The sequence below is a fragment of the Hylobates moloch genome, unplaced genomic scaffold, assembly GCF_009828535.3.
Source record: "Hylobates moloch isolate HMO894 unplaced genomic scaffold, HMol_V3 SCAFFOLD_19, whole genome shotgun sequence".
In the NCBI taxonomy this organism is placed as follows: domain Eukaryota; kingdom Metazoa; phylum Chordata; class Mammalia; order Primates; family Hylobatidae; genus Hylobates; species Hylobates moloch.
The window spans coordinates 63,818,923-63,838,845 of record NW_026652294.1 but is presented as its reverse complement, the minus strand read 5'-3'; the positions used below and the strand labels follow the sequence as shown (position 1 = coordinate 63,838,845).

General features: G+C 38.9%; 1 protein-coding gene across 6 annotated transcripts in view; it reads right to left on the bottom strand.

Annotated features, from left to right (window-relative positions):
* FREM1 (FRAS1 related extracellular matrix 1) overlaps positions 1–19,923 on the bottom strand; it is a 167,164-nt gene that overhangs the window by 6,609 nt on the left and 140,632 nt on the right. For 5 of the 6 annotated variants that reach the window (XM_058431746.1, XM_058431743.1, XM_058431745.1 and 2 more), the window contains 8 exons: positions 17,120–17,249; positions 13,698–13,770; positions 7,467–7,616; positions 5,744–5,982; positions 5,013–5,060; positions 4,600–4,764; positions 4,259–4,387; positions 3,691–3,806 (listed from right to left, as the gene is read on the bottom strand). In XM_058431746.1, coding sequence (XP_058287729.1) covers positions 3,691–3,806; positions 4,259–4,387; positions 4,600–4,764; positions 5,013–5,060; positions 5,744–5,982; positions 7,467–7,616; positions 13,698–13,770; positions 17,120–17,249 — 1,050 coding nt within the window. The remainder of the gene's footprint in view (positions 1–3,690; positions 3,807–4,258; positions 4,388–4,599; positions 4,765–5,012; positions 5,061–5,743; positions 5,983–7,466; positions 7,617–13,697; positions 13,771–17,119; positions 17,250–19,923) is intronic. The other variant, XM_058431747.1, reaches the window with a different exon arrangement.

The window sequence follows — 19,923 nt, the reverse complement described above, 5'->3', positions numbered from 1 at the left end:
TTGCTTCCTTGAACCTCTTTTTAAAATAAATCTGTAAACTGTAGATAAGAGAAGTGATGGAAGGATCAAATAAGCTAACACATGTGAAATAATTTTATATACTATAAATATAAAAGTAAAACATTATTGACAAGGAGGCATGTAGAACTACAGTCAGGTTAATATAAAAGGGTCATGGGTGAAGGTGCTTAAAACCAAGCTGCAGATGAAATCTTAGATTAAGTGCATGAGAAAGTATCTATGCTTTTAAATTAATTTAGGCCTTAAGTTTATTATTATGATGATCAAATGGTACAGTATTCATAGATAGGTGAAGAACTCATTGCTACTCACCAATAGAACCTATTCACAATTATTAATAGATGGAACAATAAAATGAAAACAAAAGATGATGGGAGACTGATGTAGGTTTGTCAACATGAGGGCGTCGACAATGTTGTAAGTTGCTATTATTTCATAAAAAGTGGTTTTTGACAATAAAAAACTAGACTGTTATAATCTCAGAATAAAGAGCAGTCCTTTAAAAAAACACACTTCCCACGTGACACCAGCATCTATGACTGAATGGAAAGATATTTCTCAATACATACTGTCCTTATTTTTCTCATACATTAAGAACAAATGAAAGCTTCATTATAGACCAGTTACTTGCATTGTCCTTTAAGAACCACTGGAAGATGAACAAAAGATTGCTTCTAAACTTCAAGGTGGGAAGTTCTGTTCTGTTCATCTACATTTTATCAACAAATCCCAGCAACCATTTAATGTTGGTAATTTTGGCTGGAGTATAACTACTCTTTCCCTTAATTTTGTAAGCAGAGACATCATAGTATTCTCCCTGTTGTTGCACACTGCAATCTTCTTCTTGCTAGTTTAGATAGCTTTTGATCAACATCAAAGCGCTTTCCTCAAGGACAAAAAAAGACCAATACCACCACTTCTACTGGAGCTTTCAATGCATTAAGACAAACTAAATGACATCTAGTTAAGATGTCATTTTAACATCTTTTTTTTTTTTTTTTTTGAGACGGAGTCTCACTCTGTCGCCCAGGCTGGAGTGCAGTGGCGCAATCTCGGCTCACTGCAAGCTCCGCCTCCCGGGTTCAGGCCATTCTCCTGCCTCAGCCTCTCCGAGTAGCTGGGACTACAGACGTCTGCCACCACGCCCGGCTAATTTTTTGTATTTTTAGTAGAGACGGGGTTTCACCGTGGTCTCGATCTCCTGACCTCATGATCCGCCCGCCTCAGCCTCCCAAAGTGCTGGGATTACAAGCGTGAGCCACCGCACCCAGACTCATTTTAACATCTTAACCATCTTAATGATGGAAGAATGTCTTATTTGTTCTTTAACATGTAGCACTAAGGAAATATATATATTTAAAGTAATTATTATTTGTAAAAATTTTAATATTTTATCTTATTTGATACCACAAACTTATCAACAAAGAAAACCCTGAAAGCCACTGATTAACCTCTCTGGTGACTCTACTCACAGTTAGAACATGAAATACACCAGTGAAGAAAAAGGTGGTTTCACCAGTTTTTAAACACACTTTTAAAATATTTTATTGGCTTTAAAAAAAATCTAGGTATAATTTACATATAATAAAATAAATAGATTTTTAAATACTCAATTTGATGAGTTTTGCCAGTTGTATATAGATCCATTTAATAACCACTTAGAATAAGACATTGAACACTTCTCTTACTTTAGAACGTTACCTTGTGCTATTTTCTAGTCATTCCACAATCTTACCAGAGATAACAATTTTTTATTTCTAACAACATAGATTAGATTCTCTTATTTATATAAATGGAATCATATAATAAGTATTCTTTTGTGTAGGGCTGCTTTCTACATTCTATTTTTGATTTATCTACATTGTTGGAGGTTTCAGTAGTTTATTCCATCACTTATAAAATAATTTATCAAAAATTTATTCTCTTGCTGATGGAGAAAATATCATGTATTTCTAAACATCAATAGCAAAAAACAAATGACCCAAATTAGTATTATTATGAATAAAGTTATACAATATTTTTATGAAGCTTTTTTAGTATATATTTTTATTTCTTTTGGTTAAACACCTAGGAGTAGAATATGTCAGGTCATAGGGTAGAGGCATATAACTTTATAAGAAACTGTTAGACAGTTCTACAAAGTGATTGTGCCATTTTACACTTCCACCAACAACACACGAGAATTCTATTTGCTCTACGTCTTTATCAACATGTGGTATTGTCCACCATGGAATACTATGCAGCCATAAAAAAGAACAAGATTATGTTCTTTGCAGGGACATGGATGGAGCTGGGGGTCATTATCTGTAGCAAACTAATATCTGTAGCAGGAACAGAAAACCAAATGTGGCATGTTCTCATAAGTGAGGGCTAAATGATGAGAACACATGGACACATAGAGGGGAACAACGCATACTGGGGTCTATTGGAGTGTGGAAGGTGAGAGGAGGAAGAAGATCAGGAAAAATAACTAATGAGTACTAGGCTTAATACCTGGATGTTGAAATAATCTGTACAACAAACCCCATGACATACATTTACCCAGGTAACAAGTCTGCCATTTACTCCTGAACTTAAAATAAAAGTTCAAAAATTAAAAACAAATTTGGATTGTCATACTTATACTTTTAACTATTCTAGTAGGTGTGAAGTGGTACTTCATTGTGCTTTTCATTTGCATTTACCTAATATCTAACAGTTTTGAGCACCTTTTCATTTATTTATTGACCAACTGGACATCTACTCTTGCGAAGACTCCAAATCACTTACTATTGTTTGAATCGTCATTTTGTCATTGATTTGTTGAAGTTGTTTGTATTTTCTGGGTTTAAGACCTTTATCGGGTTTATGATTTGAGAACAGCTTTTCCTGAATGTGGTTTGCTCTTTCATTTTCTTAATGGTGTCTTTAGATGTGTATAACTTTTAAAATTTTATGAAGTACAAGATCAGATCAATAATAACCAGAGACTTCCCTAGTCTCAATTTCCAGCCATGGGGCATATTAGTCTAATTGTGTTGTTTAGATAATATCCAGATTGGCAAACAAAAAGGAGGGTCAGGGATAGGTACATATGCATTTTTAAAGTCCTTCTGGACAACATACATTGGTTGTCATTCTCTGACCGTAAGTCATCCATTATTGAATGTTCTGTTACCCAGTGAGCCTTTGTCTCACTTGCCCAGCTTTATAATCGTTGCTATATAATCGCATTGCTAGAGGCCCGATGCTATAAGGCTTTTCATTACTATATACTTTCAATTAAATGGGCAGGAATTCTTATCACATAAAAAAAGAAACTGCAATGCTGCTGACTCAGAAAATCTCCTTCTGATTTCCTCACAAAGACTGAGACAGGAAAAGAAAATAAAAGAAAATGAAACATGGCAATGGTGCAGCTTTAACAGAAAAGAGCTCAGTCAGATATTAGGTTGGTGCAAAAGTAATGGCAAAAACTGCAATTACTTTTGCACCAACCAAATACATTATCAAGGCCCATCACAAGTCCATTATGAACTAGGGAACTCCCTCGGGGATCCTAAAACAAAGCCAGGCAGATATTAGGCACTCAATATTTGTTGAATGAATGAAGCAGCTCTCCGCTTCCATGAGAAAATAGAGAAATAGAGAAAAGAAAACATCAATCAAATGTGCAATAGGGTGCCTTACTGTTCCCTGCAAGCTTGGGCAGCCGCATTCCAGGTGCCTTTCTGCTCTGTGATCAAGATGTGACAGTAGCCTGAGTGCTGGTGCCACCCGGCTGGACAGGATTTGTCTTCCATATCCTGAAAAACAGTTGTCTGTGTTCATATCATGATGGTCTTTACAATCTGGAGTCGGCTCAGCATAAGGAGTCCTACGAGTTCCCTAACTTCAGTCAAGTTGTTTCGTCACTGCAAAGGGAGTCAGCCCTAATCCCAACTCTTCATCTTGAGAAATGCAATGGCTTCTTACAGAAAACACTACCACAGTCAGCAATGTTTCAGTGTTACAACTTTGACATTCTGATAACTGAACAAAACAAGTAAATATCTTCTTAAATGGTATTGATTTAACTAACGTATTTTGTGATTTTTAAAAGCCACTTTGGGCCATTTTTTCCTCTTGGCCTTCAAGTTGTAACAATGGCAGGAAGATGTAGCATGGGTGGAGTCATGCACCAGATCGTTCCCCTTTATTAGCTTATCATAGAGCACATTGTGAGTAAAGGTGCTTGGCTGCTCAGCCTGTCTCCTACCTTGGTATGGGGACTCCAGGCTTTCCAGGAAATCCCATTGCACTGATACAGCTTCTGGATGCTTTCTTCAAAATGGAAGAGTCCTTTTAATTCCAGAGTGCAGTTCTTTGGAAATGAGGGCAACTGGTCCTTTGGGAAGGAAAGGCAATTTAGCAATTTAGAATTGACTTAAGGAAAGTTGCTCACACATTCACCTCCTCTGGGTCTTCATTTGTTGGGAAGCATTTGTGTTGGGTAAACTATCCCCCCAACCTTGGAGGCTATTTTGTGAATTAAGGGTGTTTATGGCCCAGCAAACAACTTGTTATAAGGTGAATAAGAAAGAACAAAGATTTTCATACCTGTCTGGGGAAGTGTGAGTCAGTTGTGGATTCCACCTTATCTTCTTGAGGTAGTTCTGCCACTTTTATTGTCTTTTGTGGCTGACTAATGATGGATACTTTGGCCTTCCTTTTGTGAGTTGGGAAACTGTCATCCTCCAGTTTCAAGGAAACTATCCCATGATACTTGAGGAAACCAACAATCAACAACAATAAGGAAAAAACAAACATCAAGATAGCAAACAAAAAAATGAGCAATTCAAAAATTCAAAGCAAAAAGATAAGAGGATTTGTTTCTCTGAACACCCAAGCCTCTAATTTCAAAACAATTTTTTGAGAGAAATATATAAATATAAAAAATATAAAATAACAGTTTCATTAAATACTTGCATCCATACATATAAGAAATTTAGCAATTCTGTGACTACACTTACATTATAGATTATGTCTGTTCCATTTCTATAAACAGAGAGTGGACGAACCTGAAATTAGCAGAGAACAAAATATGAACAGAATTGGATTGACTAATAACTAGCAATAAGGCAAAACCATCAAGATCTTGCTAATGCCTGAACAATTACAAAACATATGCATCTTAAGATTTTCCATGCCCAAATCACTGGAATTTCAAAAATCACTACGCCTAATCAGAATTTATGATTGTTGTTTGGATTCACACATGCACAGTTCCAGTCAGGGAAAAAATACATCTTTATTTTTTGGTATATCTATAGTACACAGAGGCCCAAGAACTCACATACACACACACACACACACACGTGTGTGCACATATGAGAGTATGCAATGGTTAGAATGCTGTGTTAATAAGATCAAAGCCATGGCTTCCACACCCAATTGCATCATTTCATCTCACTCTATTTCAGGGTCATGGATCATTCCCTTTTTGTCTTGGTCACAAAAGGAATCAAAGCAGAAATCATATGGATGAATCAGTGTATCTATCACTTCAGTACAATTAAAGAAGCAAGGCAGCCTCAAGATCTTTGTATACAGAAGGCACTGCATAACTGTGCAAGGAACCATGGCCCCCATTCACTATGAGAATCAAAACAGCTTCTTCAGTGTTTTAGAATACCTATTAATATCTTCTGATCCTTTTAATATGTATTCTGCACATCATTTCCCAGAAGGTCCCCATCCTTACTGTTTTGCCATTCCCACGGGTCCTAAGCTTCCTTTGAGAAAGATCTGTAGAATCAAAGCCCCGCAGGATGTCTCCCCTGGTGACTGCTAGCTGCATGGAAGATGGAAGAGGTCTTCTTTCCAGATGAAAGGAACCAGAAGTGGTGGATGAGGAAGACCCTGGGGGCAGCAGACGCCAAATGCCCTTCTCCCATGTGCTGTGTTTGCTTTGGTTGGAGGAATATGAAGGATGGCATTGTCCTGGAGGCATGCAAGATGGCAGGCGGTCAGTTCATTTTACACAAACAGATAAGGGATCACATTGACACAGCTCCTGGAGCAGCTTGTCATTAAACCTAGATGGATGGTTTTCCCACCAGATGTTGCCTTTTTACCATTTGCCAGAAACTCCTGTACTCTTCATCAGTTTACATCCAGGAAAGCTGTGCCCGTCTGCGCATCCACTGAGTGATTATAAAGTCATGAAATCAATTTCATAAACCCCAAATGAAAATCACTGTTGTGATTTTATAATCATATCAAATACTGGGGGGAAAGTCTCCCTTCTCTTATTATAGTATTCCCCAATATAAAAGTTTATTCACTGATCAAGCATTATTCCATAAGCACTTTAAAGTAATCATTTCCTAGAGGTAGAAACTGGAATTATTTAATGATGTCATAGAATTAAGCAGTATTTATAAAACTTTTCTCTTAGTTGCTACAGAACAAAGACCCAGTAAATCTTAATAGAGTGGCTCCGATTGGAAACCTCACCAATTAGTATTTCTGGGAAGGCATAAAAAATTTGAGGGCAAAACCCTTGTCTGGGTATTTTATATTTCATATATAAGGTGTGTATGTCATGTATTTTGTGTACTTCATGTGACCAGAAAATTCTACTGGAAAAGAAATAAATTTGGTGAGGAAAGGTAGTGGGGAGAGATGTTGTGGAAACAAGGATATTATAAAGAAAAGAGGGGAGGTCCCATTTTTTTTATACAGTAAGAAAGAGAAGAGAAGATAATAGATTCCCGGCAAGAAAAAAATATGGATCATAGGGCATGACAGGTATAAAAATGGGAGTGTAAGATTGAGTATGGTACGAACACTTGTCAAATGCTAAAAAGACAAGTAACTAAAAGGCATTTGGTGGAAAAAAATCAGAGCACCAAAGAGTCTGGCTGGTCTTTATTTAGTTCACAGGTTGTTCTTTAGCATAGACAATCCAGGACCTGTTTGGCGCTGCCATCCAAAGTCATTCATTAATATTCTCCAGCTGCTCCCAAATTCCCAAGCCAGCTGCATCTTTCACATCTATTTTTCTCCAATTCCTTCCTCTCTTAGAATTTTCCTGGTCACACTACAGTGGGGGCTCAGATTTTAGGCATTAAGAGTGCTCTTTAACAGAGAAAGATAATTACAGCTCTACAGACTCTGGGGGAAAATAATTGTCGATAGATTCTCACCAACACTGTTTCCCCCTCGGTGAGAACAACAAATGGGTAGGAAAAAAACAACTACAGCATTGACTTGTTGCTTTTCTCAAGTGATCGTTCTTAGCAGGAGGAAAACCACATGAAGCAGAAACCAGAATAAAGGGCCTACATCACGACTGAGGGTGCTTTCTTGACAAGAAATTAAGCATTTTGATTTGAGGGTGTTATCAAGCACGTTGGCTGTTGAAGGCAAGAGCTACAGCGCCAGGACCGCTCCTGATTTCAAGATGAGGATCAAAAGAATACCTCCTTTTGAGTCCAAAATTTTCACTGCAGCTTTTGTCTTTGTGCCAAGAACTGCATTCACAGGGGAGTTCAGGATTACTTCAAAGACCTCATCATCTTCCTCTAATCCGTCATAGGTAATTGCTATATTCCACATCTTAGTTGACATTCCTACAAGAAGTAAACATTTTAATTACTCTTAAATTGCTATTTCAATCACCTAGGTGTCAGAGAAATATATTAATTAACATGTCTACAGCTTGACTGCAGTAGCCAGAGTGAGCTATTGTACTGCTACCAACTCACTGAAGTCCTGCTGTTCTCCCAAATAATATGAAAAGACCACATTTGTTCCTGGACAATGATGATTCCGTTTAAATGCAAACACTGTAACAAAAAAGTAAGCTGCACTATGCAAGGGATAAAAAAAAAATGGTTATTAGATGAGATCCAAGACTTAATTATTTTCCCAACCTGTCCCTTCTCTTCTTAAGAATAAACAAGTGTTGCAATCTCAAAATCTTAATAGTTTAAAAAATCTTAAGCTGTTGATGCAGACAGAAGTGATTATTGGATGGTACTTCATGCTATTCATGGAACCCTTGAAATGATTGATTTCTTAATCATTTCTAAAGACAGCTGCCTGCATCGGCTTCCCCACTTCCTGAGATCTTTCTAGCCCACCAATGCTTTTTCTGATGATGTAATACTCAGTAGTTTGATATCCTCCTAGAGAGAATTTATGGGCTGGGGGTTCTAGAAATAGAGCCAATTTTTTCCCTCTTTCTGGCTGCCTCTATTCGTGAAGTTACAATCAAGCTTGGTTCACAGTAACTTTGTGAACTTAATATTATACAAAACAGTTTTGACATTACAAACATATCCCAGCCATCCTGTCAACACCAAGATGGGAAACAAAGCAACCCCAGATACACAAAATATTAAGACTGCAAGAAGAAACTTCTGAGATGATCTCATCCTGACCAGTTTCCATGATGTGGATCATAGGATGTCCCCTGAGTTTATTTAGAAGAACAAGCGGTGGAAGGAAGTAAAGGGAATACTTTTAAGTGGAGAAAGAAGGCTCAAGTTTAAGAGGAATAAACACAGTAAACTTATGATTTAACTTTTCTTAGCTAAGTTAGAAAAGCTTACTCTGCCATTTGCTCATTGGCTATTTGAGTGTTTTTACTCCTTTAAGCCCCTCTATATAATACAGTTAAACTTTTTAGACAGTCTTCTCTTAAAAATATAACTCTTGGCTGGGCGCAGTGGTAAACAACTGTAATCCCAGCACTTTGGGAGGCCAAGGTGGGCAGATCACTTGAGCTAAGGAGTTTGAGACCGGCCTGGCCAACAGAGCAAAACCCCGTCTCTACAATAAAACAAAAACAAAAATTAGGTGGGCGTGGTGGCACATGCCTGTGATCTCAACTACTCAGGAGGCTGAGGTGGGAGGATCGCTTGAGCCCAGAAGGTCAAGGCTGCAGTGAGCCCAGGATGTGTCTGTCACTGCACTCCAGCCTGGGCAACAGAGTGAGACCTTGTCCCCATCTCCAAAAAACGACTCTTTTATCTTGCAGATTGCCTTTTGCAGACTTATACCTCTCAACTGTCCATCTATATGGTGGCCTCTTTCTTGAAGGTATGCCTCACATAGATCTCGTGATCTAATCAGTCTCTTCAATTCTCAACAGAAGTCAATGGAAAGGTGAAGCTATCCACTTCTTCTACTTTTGGCTGGCTGCACTTAGAGGGGAAAAAATTAGGTGTATTTGGAATAATTGTATTTTATTAAAAAACAGGCTGACAGCTAATTTATTAAGTTTTCAGTACTGAGTTCTTAATTACGTTCACAGCCTTTGCAAACGCAGAAGTTGAAGCATCTAGTAGCTATAATAATACCATACAATTCCCATCTCATGGATGGATAAATCAATACATCAAAATATATATTTTGTACTTATGATATGCTTATCTTTGCATTAGATGCTATGGAGAATACCAGAGGTGTAACATAAGCCAAGCCCTGATCTAAAGGAGCTTAAAATCTTTTGGAGGAGGCAGAAGCAAAACCAGAAAAGTCAAATAATTATTGAAAGCTATGTATGTTTACCTACTAAAAGATACAGAATAGATTGTAGAGCCTATATAAATGTGGGCTTTAGAAGTGAAAGGATTAGGAGGGAGGAAACGGGAAAACAACATAAGTAAAGACAGAAAGATAGCAAAGTAGAGGTCTTGACTCGGGAAGGGTGAGTGAATTGGCTGGCTGGAATAGAGAGGTTACATGGGTAGACAGGAGGCCACAAGGCTGCAAAGATTATTTGTAGCCAGACTGCAGAGAGCCCTGGGCACCTGGCCAGATTCAGACTTTACAACATAGGCAACAAGGAAGGTTCTTGAACAAAGAAGTCACAGACTGAAAGTGGATTAGCAAAATGAACCTCAGAGTGTTATGTGAGAAAGTCTGGAGATCCAGGCAGATAGACAGATAGGCTAGAAGTTTGGAGACCACATAGACAGCTGCTGTAATACAATTGGCATGAAAAGGTAAGAGGTGGTCAATGCAGAAAGCATATGAATAATATGATTATTAGTATTTGGAGAACTGTTTTTGACCCTCGAAGACCATAAAGTTAAGCATTATGTAAATAAAATCCAATACAAAAAATATTTCCAACTCCCAACCGACTCTCTTATTTTAAGGTTAATTTTTAAAAAAATTATAGTACCCCCCAAACAAAGAAACAAACAAAAAACAAAAAACTTGAGGTTTTTGTTGGACCTTACAGAGTAGAACGAGATGGTTAGGAGTTAGAGAAAATATCTTTTGAGTCTCATTTAAGTGCTTCTGATTTGTTTGTGTGCATTCCAACTTGGTTTCTATGCTTTCCAGGTGTGCACAGAGGACTAACTCTTTAGGTTAATGAGATTGGAAGTAAAAACTTTATCATTTTTTCCCTTCCTCTTTCACTTTCAAGGTGCAAAGTATTTGCTAAGTCCCTGAGATATACAAGCATTTTCAGAAGGCTTGGACTGGCTCCCTGTTCCCACAAAACAAAAGGTGCTGAAGAGAAAAGAGAGGTGTCATTTTATGCAGACATATTCCACTTTACAGAGTAGGTGAGTTCCTAGATGTTTTCCTGCAAAGCAGATTTCTCTATTGAAAGACATTTTCTCAATATTTTTTAGTAAATGCCACATTAGAGATCCTTTCCCTTGGAAAACATTTTGACTCTAAGGAATGATGAAGTATCAATTAAGAATGCTGCAAGCCTTTCAATAATGCATATTTTAAAGGAAAACAATCATTTTCTTAGGAGTATTTTTATATCCACTCAAGACTAGTCACAATAGCTGAATGCAAAGTAGTTAGGGTTTGCTTTTGTTTGGTTGGTATTTTTTTGGTTTGGTAGCATAGTTGCAACTTCAAGGCAAGCTTCCTTCCAGCTCCCACGTAAGAGTTCTCAAACCTTACGGCATCCCACTGTCTTCGGTTGTTCACTCTGTTTCTTCACCCAATCATGGAAGCTGCCATTTTAAAAGAAGCAAATTGATTTCCCTTGGTAAAAGGGGTGGATATGGGGACGGGGACACCAGACCCAGAGGACGCAAGGATTAATGAGATAGGAGTAAATATTTACTGGACGTGTGGACATGGAGAACTTCAAAATTCTCTAAAGCAGGATTTCAGTTTGTAAAACTGCTTCTGGGTTAATAAATTCCAAAACAATGAACAGCCAATTTTTTTTCTTAATTTATAAGATATGCTTATATTATTTCTTAAATTGTCTAAATCATATCTAAAATCATAAGATTATTTAGAGCCCCCAGAAGTCAGTAGTATCTACTCAAAACAGCATGTGAGCTCTTCTAGACAAATGGGTATTTATCTTATCCAGTGGAATCTCCAAGAGATAGATTTCAGAGTCTCTTCTAGTGTGACACATTCTAGTTCCTATCAGTCCAAACAGAGCACCTGATGGGCTCCTGGAAACCTACTAGCAGCCAAAATTACTCCTGATCTTGTAGCAAACAGACCTCAAATTATGAAGATGACATATGGCAAAGACTCAAGAAATGGAAAAGTTGGAACTGCCTTAACATGAAGTAGGAAGGGACATAGTGCAAATCATCTCACCCTTTCGTTGTAGGGATTGTTGGGTTGGCCGCAAGAGCCTGTACCAGTGTGGGAGTAAACAGCACATAAATAACAGGAATCTTTCCCATATATAACAGGATCTCTTCCCACAAAAGGAGGTCAGCCGGAAGAACCAGCTTATGTGAGTTAGAATGTTAAATATCACAGGAAGGAGGCCAAAAACAAAATACAGATTTTTGCATGTCGAAGTGAAGGTTCACTGTTATAGGCTGAATTGCGTTTCTAAAAAATTCATGTCCTCACTCCCAGTACCACTGAATGTTACCTTATTTGGAACCAGGGTAATTACAGGTGTAATTAGTTAATGTGAGGTCATACTGGAATAAGCTGGGCTCCTCATCCATTATGACTGGTATTGTATAAAAAGGGGGACTTGGCTGGGCACAGTGGTTCATGCCTGTAATCCCAGCACTTTGGGAGGCTGAGGCAGGCAGATCACAAAGTCAGGAGTTCGAGACCACTCTGGCCAGTATGGTGAAACCCTGTCTCTACTAAAAATACAAAAAAATTAGCCAGGTGTGGTGGTGTGTGCCTGTAGTCCCAGCTACTCGGGAGGTCGAGGCAGGATAATTGCTTGAATCCGGGAGGCGGAGGTTGCAGTGAGCTGAGATTGCACCACTGCACTCCAGCCTGGGTGACACAGCGTGACTCCATCTCAAGAAAGAAAAAAAGGGCGAGGACTTTATAACACCGACATGCACACAAGGAGAACACTATGTGAAGATGAAAGCAGAGATGGGGGTGAGGCAGCAGACACGAAGAATGCCAAAGTTTGCCACCCAGCCACCAAAAGCATGGAAGAGAGGCACAGAATCGATTCAGAAGTAATCCTTCATGCTGACACCTTGATCTTGGACCTCTGGCCTCCAGAACTGAGACACTCGATGTCTCTATTTCAAGCTACCCAGTGTTTGATGCCATGTTATGACAGCCTTAAGAAACGAACACAGTCCTCAAGCATCATGCTACTCGCAGTGAACTGCAGAAAGCCATTTCTTTTCTGTGTTTGATATTAAGACAGACAATTTTGAGGTGGTGCTGCTACTTAGGCCATTTTCTTTTGCCTTTGCTCGACCCTTTATGAGTTAGTGGCAGATGATGTCAATAGATCACACTTAGAGGAGTGTTCTCAGTGTGCAGAACATCTCCTTGGCAGGAAAGCACAAACCACAGTCCTGTCTGCTTCTCCAGGCCCACTGTATTTGCCACTCCCAAGCCCCCACATTTGATTCAGATCCATCTCAAACCCCAGGGAAATGGAGAGTGGCATGCAGTGAGTGAGGCAGAGCTACCTGTCCTATCCACAGAAGCCAGGGAAACACAGCCAGGCTCCAGCCTCAGCTTTAGGCACAGTTCCCCAAAGGTGTGTTGGTGCTTTTGTATTAGTCCTTCATCCTGGAGTTTTCTTCTTCATCTAAATGCTAAAATACTGCCTCCCCTGGGAAGTCTTCCAAGATTTCTCTTAGCCCAAACAACAGCTCATCTTTTGGGTCCCAGTGCACCATCAGTGAGTGTTTTCTTGTCTGTGTTTCTCACACAATGGAACACCCTTGAGAGCAAGCACCAGCCTTTTTTATTTCCACTTGCACCTAGCAAAATTTTTCCACAAATTTAAAACAAAATAAGTGCTACTTAACCAAATAATAATTTCCCCTGGAATCTCCTAATACCAATCTATTCCATGAGGGATCATTTAGAAATGCCCCTTAGGAATCCATATAAACATAACATTCCAAAAATTTTCATTAAAAATCTGAGGCAATTAAACTATAACAGGTTTGTGTTAGAACTTCAAATAATTTCTAAATGACCGTATTTTTTTCTGGATTGTCTTGGATGTTTGCTTTGATATCTCATATTTATTATAATCTTTCTTCTCATTTGAAATCAAAATTCACTTGTTGTAAAAAAAATAAGGGCAAAACCTCAAATGCAAACACCTCTCTTTTAGAGTGGGGTGGTATGGCTCCCTGAGGAGTTTCTAGTTGGCCAAAGTTGTGTAATATTCTGTCTTCTCTACAATCTCCAGACATGCCTACAAAAAACAAAACAAAACACATAAAACAAACTGCAGACACAAAATGTACCTGGGTCAAACTGAATCAGTTTAGATGGAGTCATGGTGAAATCTTTTCCAGCTGCAGCTGACACTTGGTTGACCTTAGGAGGGAAAAAAAATATTTTAAAATTAAAAATAAATATTCTACAATAGAGAAACAGCTATTCTCCCTCATACTAGACTAAACTCATGCTCTTAAATCTGTTTTTAATATTAAGTAGAGTTTTTTAAAAAATTATATAAGCCATTTGGGATCCAGGCAACATGGATTTTCCTTCAAGTTGACTTTTTGCTAGGCTAATGTCAACGGAAGGAAAGCTTTTGTTTTGTTTGGTTTTTCCTTCATAAATGATTTAGTTATTGAAGAAAGGAACATGAATTTTAAACTACATTTTTGTCTTTGTTGCAAGCACAATTTTATTACCTTCCTTCTACCCCAATTTGGTTTTAAAATAGTCCCTCAAAAGAAAAGGAGGGAGAAAATTGAAGAGGAGAAGAAAAAGCAGGTACCCCTGACAACCTATGTGATGACTGTCAGCTAGCTTGGAGGTATCCTGCAAGCTCCAGGGCACTGAAAGCCTTTAGACTAGATTAACTCAAACACATCTGGTTCATTTTCCTGTCTGGATGAAACCATCACTCTTCACAAACATGAAAGGAGAGTTTTGTGGAACTGGCAGACCTGGTGAACAGCCAGACAAAGGAGATCCACACCCAAAACCAAGGACTTCCAAGGACCCCATCAGGTAGGTGTTTTAAAACAACAACAAAAATGCCCTAGTCTAAGCGGACTATTGACACACCCCCGCTTCTCAGCTCCAGCTCCAAGTCTAAAAACCAAAGAGGCGATTTTAGCGCTCTGAAGTCATGGCCTTGAATTCCACCCAAAGGGTGCCCAAACACATGTTAAGAAGTATCCTTGGGCTGGCACAGTGGCTCAAGCCTGTAATCCCAGCACTCTGGGAGGCCGAGGTGGGTGGATCACTGAGGTCAGGAGTTCAAGACCAACCTGGCCAACATGGTGAAACCCCGTCTCTACCAAAAACAAAAAAAATTGGCCAGGCGTGGTGGCAGCTGCCTGTAATCCCAGCTCCTGGGGAGGCTGAGGCAGGAGAATAGCTTGAACTTGGGAGGTGGAGGTTGCAGTGAGCCGAGATGGTGCCATTGCACTCCAGCCCGGGTGACAGAGTGAGATTCCATCTCAAAAAAAAAAAAGTGTCTTTGGCTGATTTGAAAAATAAGTCATCAAATGAGAACTCTGTGCAAGCATAACAGGCAGCTGTTAACTTGTGCATATTTTTAGATGTTTAAGATAGTCAGGAACATGGGATAATATATTTCTGTACCTTCTTACAAAAGAATGAAGTGCATAATGAAAAGCTGAAAAATTCCTACTTCTATGGCCTCAGACAATATGTCCATTTCAAATCAAAGGCCCTCTCATATATTAATTGGTTAGCAGTAGAAACAGTTTGCTGGAAAAGGGGGTATTACTTCCTAAGCTTCCATTTGCTCTTTGTCTACAATGCCAAGTCTCCTCTGGAACCACCTTTCATTGTGAAAAGGCAGCTCATTGTACACCTGTATCCACCATATGCTGGAAGTTGCATTTCCCTGCATGGTTCTTGCACGTGCAATTACCTAGTATTTACTACCACTGAGTTTACAGAATCCTATGTGGGAAAAGGAACGGTCTGAGGCAAGGTGGTTGGAGAAATCAGTCAGGTGAAGGTGCACAATTCAAACCAGGGCAATCCACACAGGGTGAAAGCACCACCTCTTTCCCTGCTCCCAGTCAAGCAGCCAAGCTTTAGTGTGAGGCTGCAGGTTGTGCTCAGGGTAGAGTTGTCCTGAAAGACTCTGGGACTGTGCTTGATGAAGGCCTGCACACTCAGCTGGCAGGTTTGTTGTGCACTTTCAGCATAAATAAGCATGAGGTTCCATGTAACACCATGCCTGTTCTTTCTACCTGGCAAGGTGAATGGTGGCGTGGCCCAAAACTCCAGCCTAGAGCATATGGTGCTTTCTATGGGGGACTGGCGGCTTATTAGAAAACCATCCAGGCAGATTCTTCCTTATTCCATAAGCAATCTTCTGGAAAACTATAGGGCATGCCAAGTTTTCTCCTGTCTTAATAACAAAAAAGTAACAAACAGATCTAGGAAAAAGAACCTGTGTCCACTGGAAAGATAAATACTGAGCCTGGATATGGTCAAATTTATGTTCCCAGGCTTCTGAGGGTGATTTGAATTCATTATTAAATTGAGACTTAACAGAAATGGACTTTTCCTCAGAAGCTAATACCAGTGTCTTTTTCATCAGATGGCAGGGGGATGGGGGGGAGTCCTTACAGCTCATTCTCCATCATTAGTATGTGCAAGTGTTTCATGCTCTCATTCTCTTGAAGCGCTCTTGTTATAATGACTCCTAAAAAAAAATTCTTCAATTCTAGAAGCCATAGGTTGTGCTTCATGGGTCACATCAATGAAAAGAAATAGCAAGTTGACTGATCTAGAAGTGGTTAACTGAAAATTCTTTATATTTCAGGGTGCCTGTATTAGTATATGCTCTCCTAATTTTGTATGGCTTGGACAACCCTTAAGATAGATGGGTTTAAGCTGCCTATTTGCCTCATCAACTGAGTCCATGGGAAGTGACTGAGGTGCATACTAAGAGAAAGCCTCTTGGGACTGAAATTTGCTCTGGGTACCCCACAGAATGTCTTGCATACAACGTCTCTTTCTAAAGCAGAGTTCAGCCCAAGTTCACAAAGTTGAATATAGTTCCCTGTGAAATAAAACCTCAAAGTCTAAAGAGTTTATAGAAACAAATAACAGCTTTCAAAATTAAAAACGGATTTTAAAAATTAATATCTCAGCCAGGCAAGGTGGCTCACGCTTGTAATCCCAGAACTTTCGGAGGCCAAGGTGGATGGATCGCCTGAGGTGAGGAGTTCGAGACCAGCCTGGCCAACATGGTGAAACCCCGTCTCCACTAAAAATACAAAAATTAGTGGTGTGTGGTGGCAGGTGCCTGTAATCCCACCTACTCGGGAGCCTGAGGCAGGAGAATCGCTTGAAGCCGGGAGGTGGAGGTTGCTGTGAGCCGAGATTGTGCCATTGCACTCCAGCCTGGGCGACAACAGCGAGACTTTGTCTCAAAATAACAACAACAATAATAATAATAATAATAATAATAATAGTAATAATAATATCTCTTGTGCTAGCTTCAGCAACACGTACACTAAAAAATCATATCTCAGAGTTTATAAACCTAGATGATGGATGGAGGGACAAGGAGGTTTTGTGCTTAGAATCTTCAGAATAGTGGGATCTCCCTGCAATTTGAAATTTCCTTGGTCACTCTGAATTTTTCTAAAAAAAAAATAATGAAAGACACCAACCAGCAACATAAGTTTTAGCTTGATAATTTACATTTCAGAGTCATTACCTTTATACCCACAAAGGCCGAGTCCATGGAATATCCCCTTCTGATAATTTCCAAGGGCAACACACCCACATTCTCACAGACTTCATATTCGGTCTGTGACCATTCAATATGAGACCACTTCAGTTCCAAACTGTGCATGAAAGGAAAAGAGAAATCATGAGAATGCATAGTATATGCCTATAGGGATTCTCTGCTGAGCGGACTGAGTGGAAACAGGTGGTTGATCAACCTACACCAGTGATGGAAATTCCTTAGACTTATGTGATACATTTTAGTTCACAAAGAATGTATACTAACGTTATCTCATTTGATCCTTACAACAACCCTGTAAGGTAGACAGAGCAAGGATTAGAATTCCATTTTACAAATAAGAATCTAAGTTTAAAAGGCTGCTGAAGGTCCCACAGATATTTACAACTAAAAGGGGACTCAATCTTGAATGTTTCGAAGGGAAAGGAACCAGCAGTTGTTAAGTTCAAGGAGGCATTCCTTTTTGGAAAAGACACTGATAGGAAGTCTTCTATCTTATAATTTAGATAAGGATAATTGGTACAACAAGAACAATTCCAGACAGAGATATTCTCTGAACTTGGGTTCAGTTTAATAACAAAATATTTTTTGAGGATGTGCTTAGGAATTAAAATGTATATGTGTTTCATATGTGTTATTTGTTTCTCTTTCTGTGCATAAAAAAAGGACTCTACTGGTATGAGGCTTGGATACAACTATACAACTAAATAAACCTGATAAATAGAGGATAGTCTTTCTTTCTACAATATATTTAGTGAGTCCAACATTTGGTGGAAATTGTCTTCTTTAATCTTCATCTAGAGAGGAACATTTTTTTTTTCAAAAACAAACAAACAAGCTTCAGAGAGGTTAAGTAACTAACTTAAAGGCAAAAAGTCATGACAAGGCTAATAGCAGAGATGAAATTCAAGCATAAATCTAATGCCAAATCTTCCATCCATCCTCTACCATTTCTCTCCCCAGTTGAAGTTCTTTGCAACTCTTTTGTGAGCTCAAGCAGAGCAATACGGTTTTATCTTTACCCAGAAACGTTTTCCTTTTTGAGGTCTTGCCTTTTTTTGCCATCTGTAACCTTACTATAGAGCAGGATAAAAGACACAAGCAACCTTCGCTACGATTGTTAACTGTACCTCCATTGTTTTTGTTTTATTCAGTTGCCTTTTATTCTAGATTTACAAAATCCTCAGTGGTTGCCTTACTTGTACTTCCCAAACTTCTAGTCAGATTCAGACTCTTTCCTCTCAACTTTTATTTATTATAATTTCTTTCTTTTTTTGTGGAACTAGAAATTCTGGGTGCTACCATATGGAACACGGGTTCACACATTTCACACACTCTCCAGGCTTTCCTGGGGCCATTCATATTAGGGAGGAAGTGTGTCTTCAAATAACCACTGTGTCCACACTAATCATGTGTCAAAATCACGTTCTATGGATTAAGCTCACCAGCCAGATAAACTCAACAGCATAGGTTCATAGTTGAGCATCATGGGCTAGGGGGCAAGGGTAGGGTGAGAGCATGGAATTATTACAGAGGCTCATGAATCTATATAAACATACATGTTTATTCAATCAGATTTAAAATGTATTGTTTGAGTTTATTGCTACTTCATATTAACAAAATTTTAAACATGAAAACAGGATCCTTGTATTAAAAAAATATTGGAAACTGCATGGGTCTCCGATGAAACTGAATTTAAATCTGGCATGGAACAGATCAAGAAACAGAAATAAATGATTACAGTAATCCCTCTTTTTCACAATTTGGTTTCTGAAGGTTTCAGTTACTTGTGGTCTGAAAATATTCAGTGAAAAATCCAAGAAACAAATAATTCATAAGTTTTAAACATCATGCTGTTCTAAGTAGTGTGATGAAATCTCACATCATGCCCTGCTGTTCTACTTGGGGCAAGAATCATCCCTTTGTCCAGCACATCCACACAGTAGACGCTACCTGCCCATTAGTCACTCTGTAGCTGGCTTGGTTATCAGACTGACTGCCACAGTGTCACAGTGCTTGTATTCAAGTCACTCTAATTTTACATAATCATGGTCCCAAAGTGCAAGAGTAGTGATGCTGGCATCCCATGATAGTTGCTCTATTTTATTAGTGATTGTTATTAATCTCTTACTGTGCCTAGCTTGTACATTAAACTTTATCCTAGCGATGTATGTGCAGTATAGGAAAAACCATAGTGTACATAGGGTTCAATACTATTTGCACTTTCAGACATCCACTGGAGGTCTTAGAACATATCTCCCACAGATAGGAGGGATTAGTGTTAGTGTGTGCTTAAAGAATTACAAGATAACAAACAACAGGATATCGTAAATGCCAATAGAAATATGTTGCAAAGAATCCCAAAAGGATCCAGGTGAATGAGAAAGAAAAAAAAAGTCAGCAAGATGGATTGGGGAAAAGAGAGAAAGATGAAATGGGAAGGAAAGGAGGACAGTGGGAAAGAATGAAACAAATACATTTGCATGGATTTCAGCCATCAGTAGGGTTCAAATGAGTTTCAATGTCCAATTCTTCTGAGAATTCATCCATTGCTAATGCTAACCATGACAAGTAAAAATCCATCAATGCCATTCTGTAGATCCTGGTGACCTCAAGGCGAAAAGCTCAATGCAATTTGATTTCTGATCTAAATCCAGAAGGGAACCATTCAGAGGGCTGTTCAGCTTCAAGGTATAAAGGGTCTTACTGTTTGGGAATGTGCATGCATTTCCCTGATGCACCATTTGAATGCGGCATAATGCTTATAGGTCAAG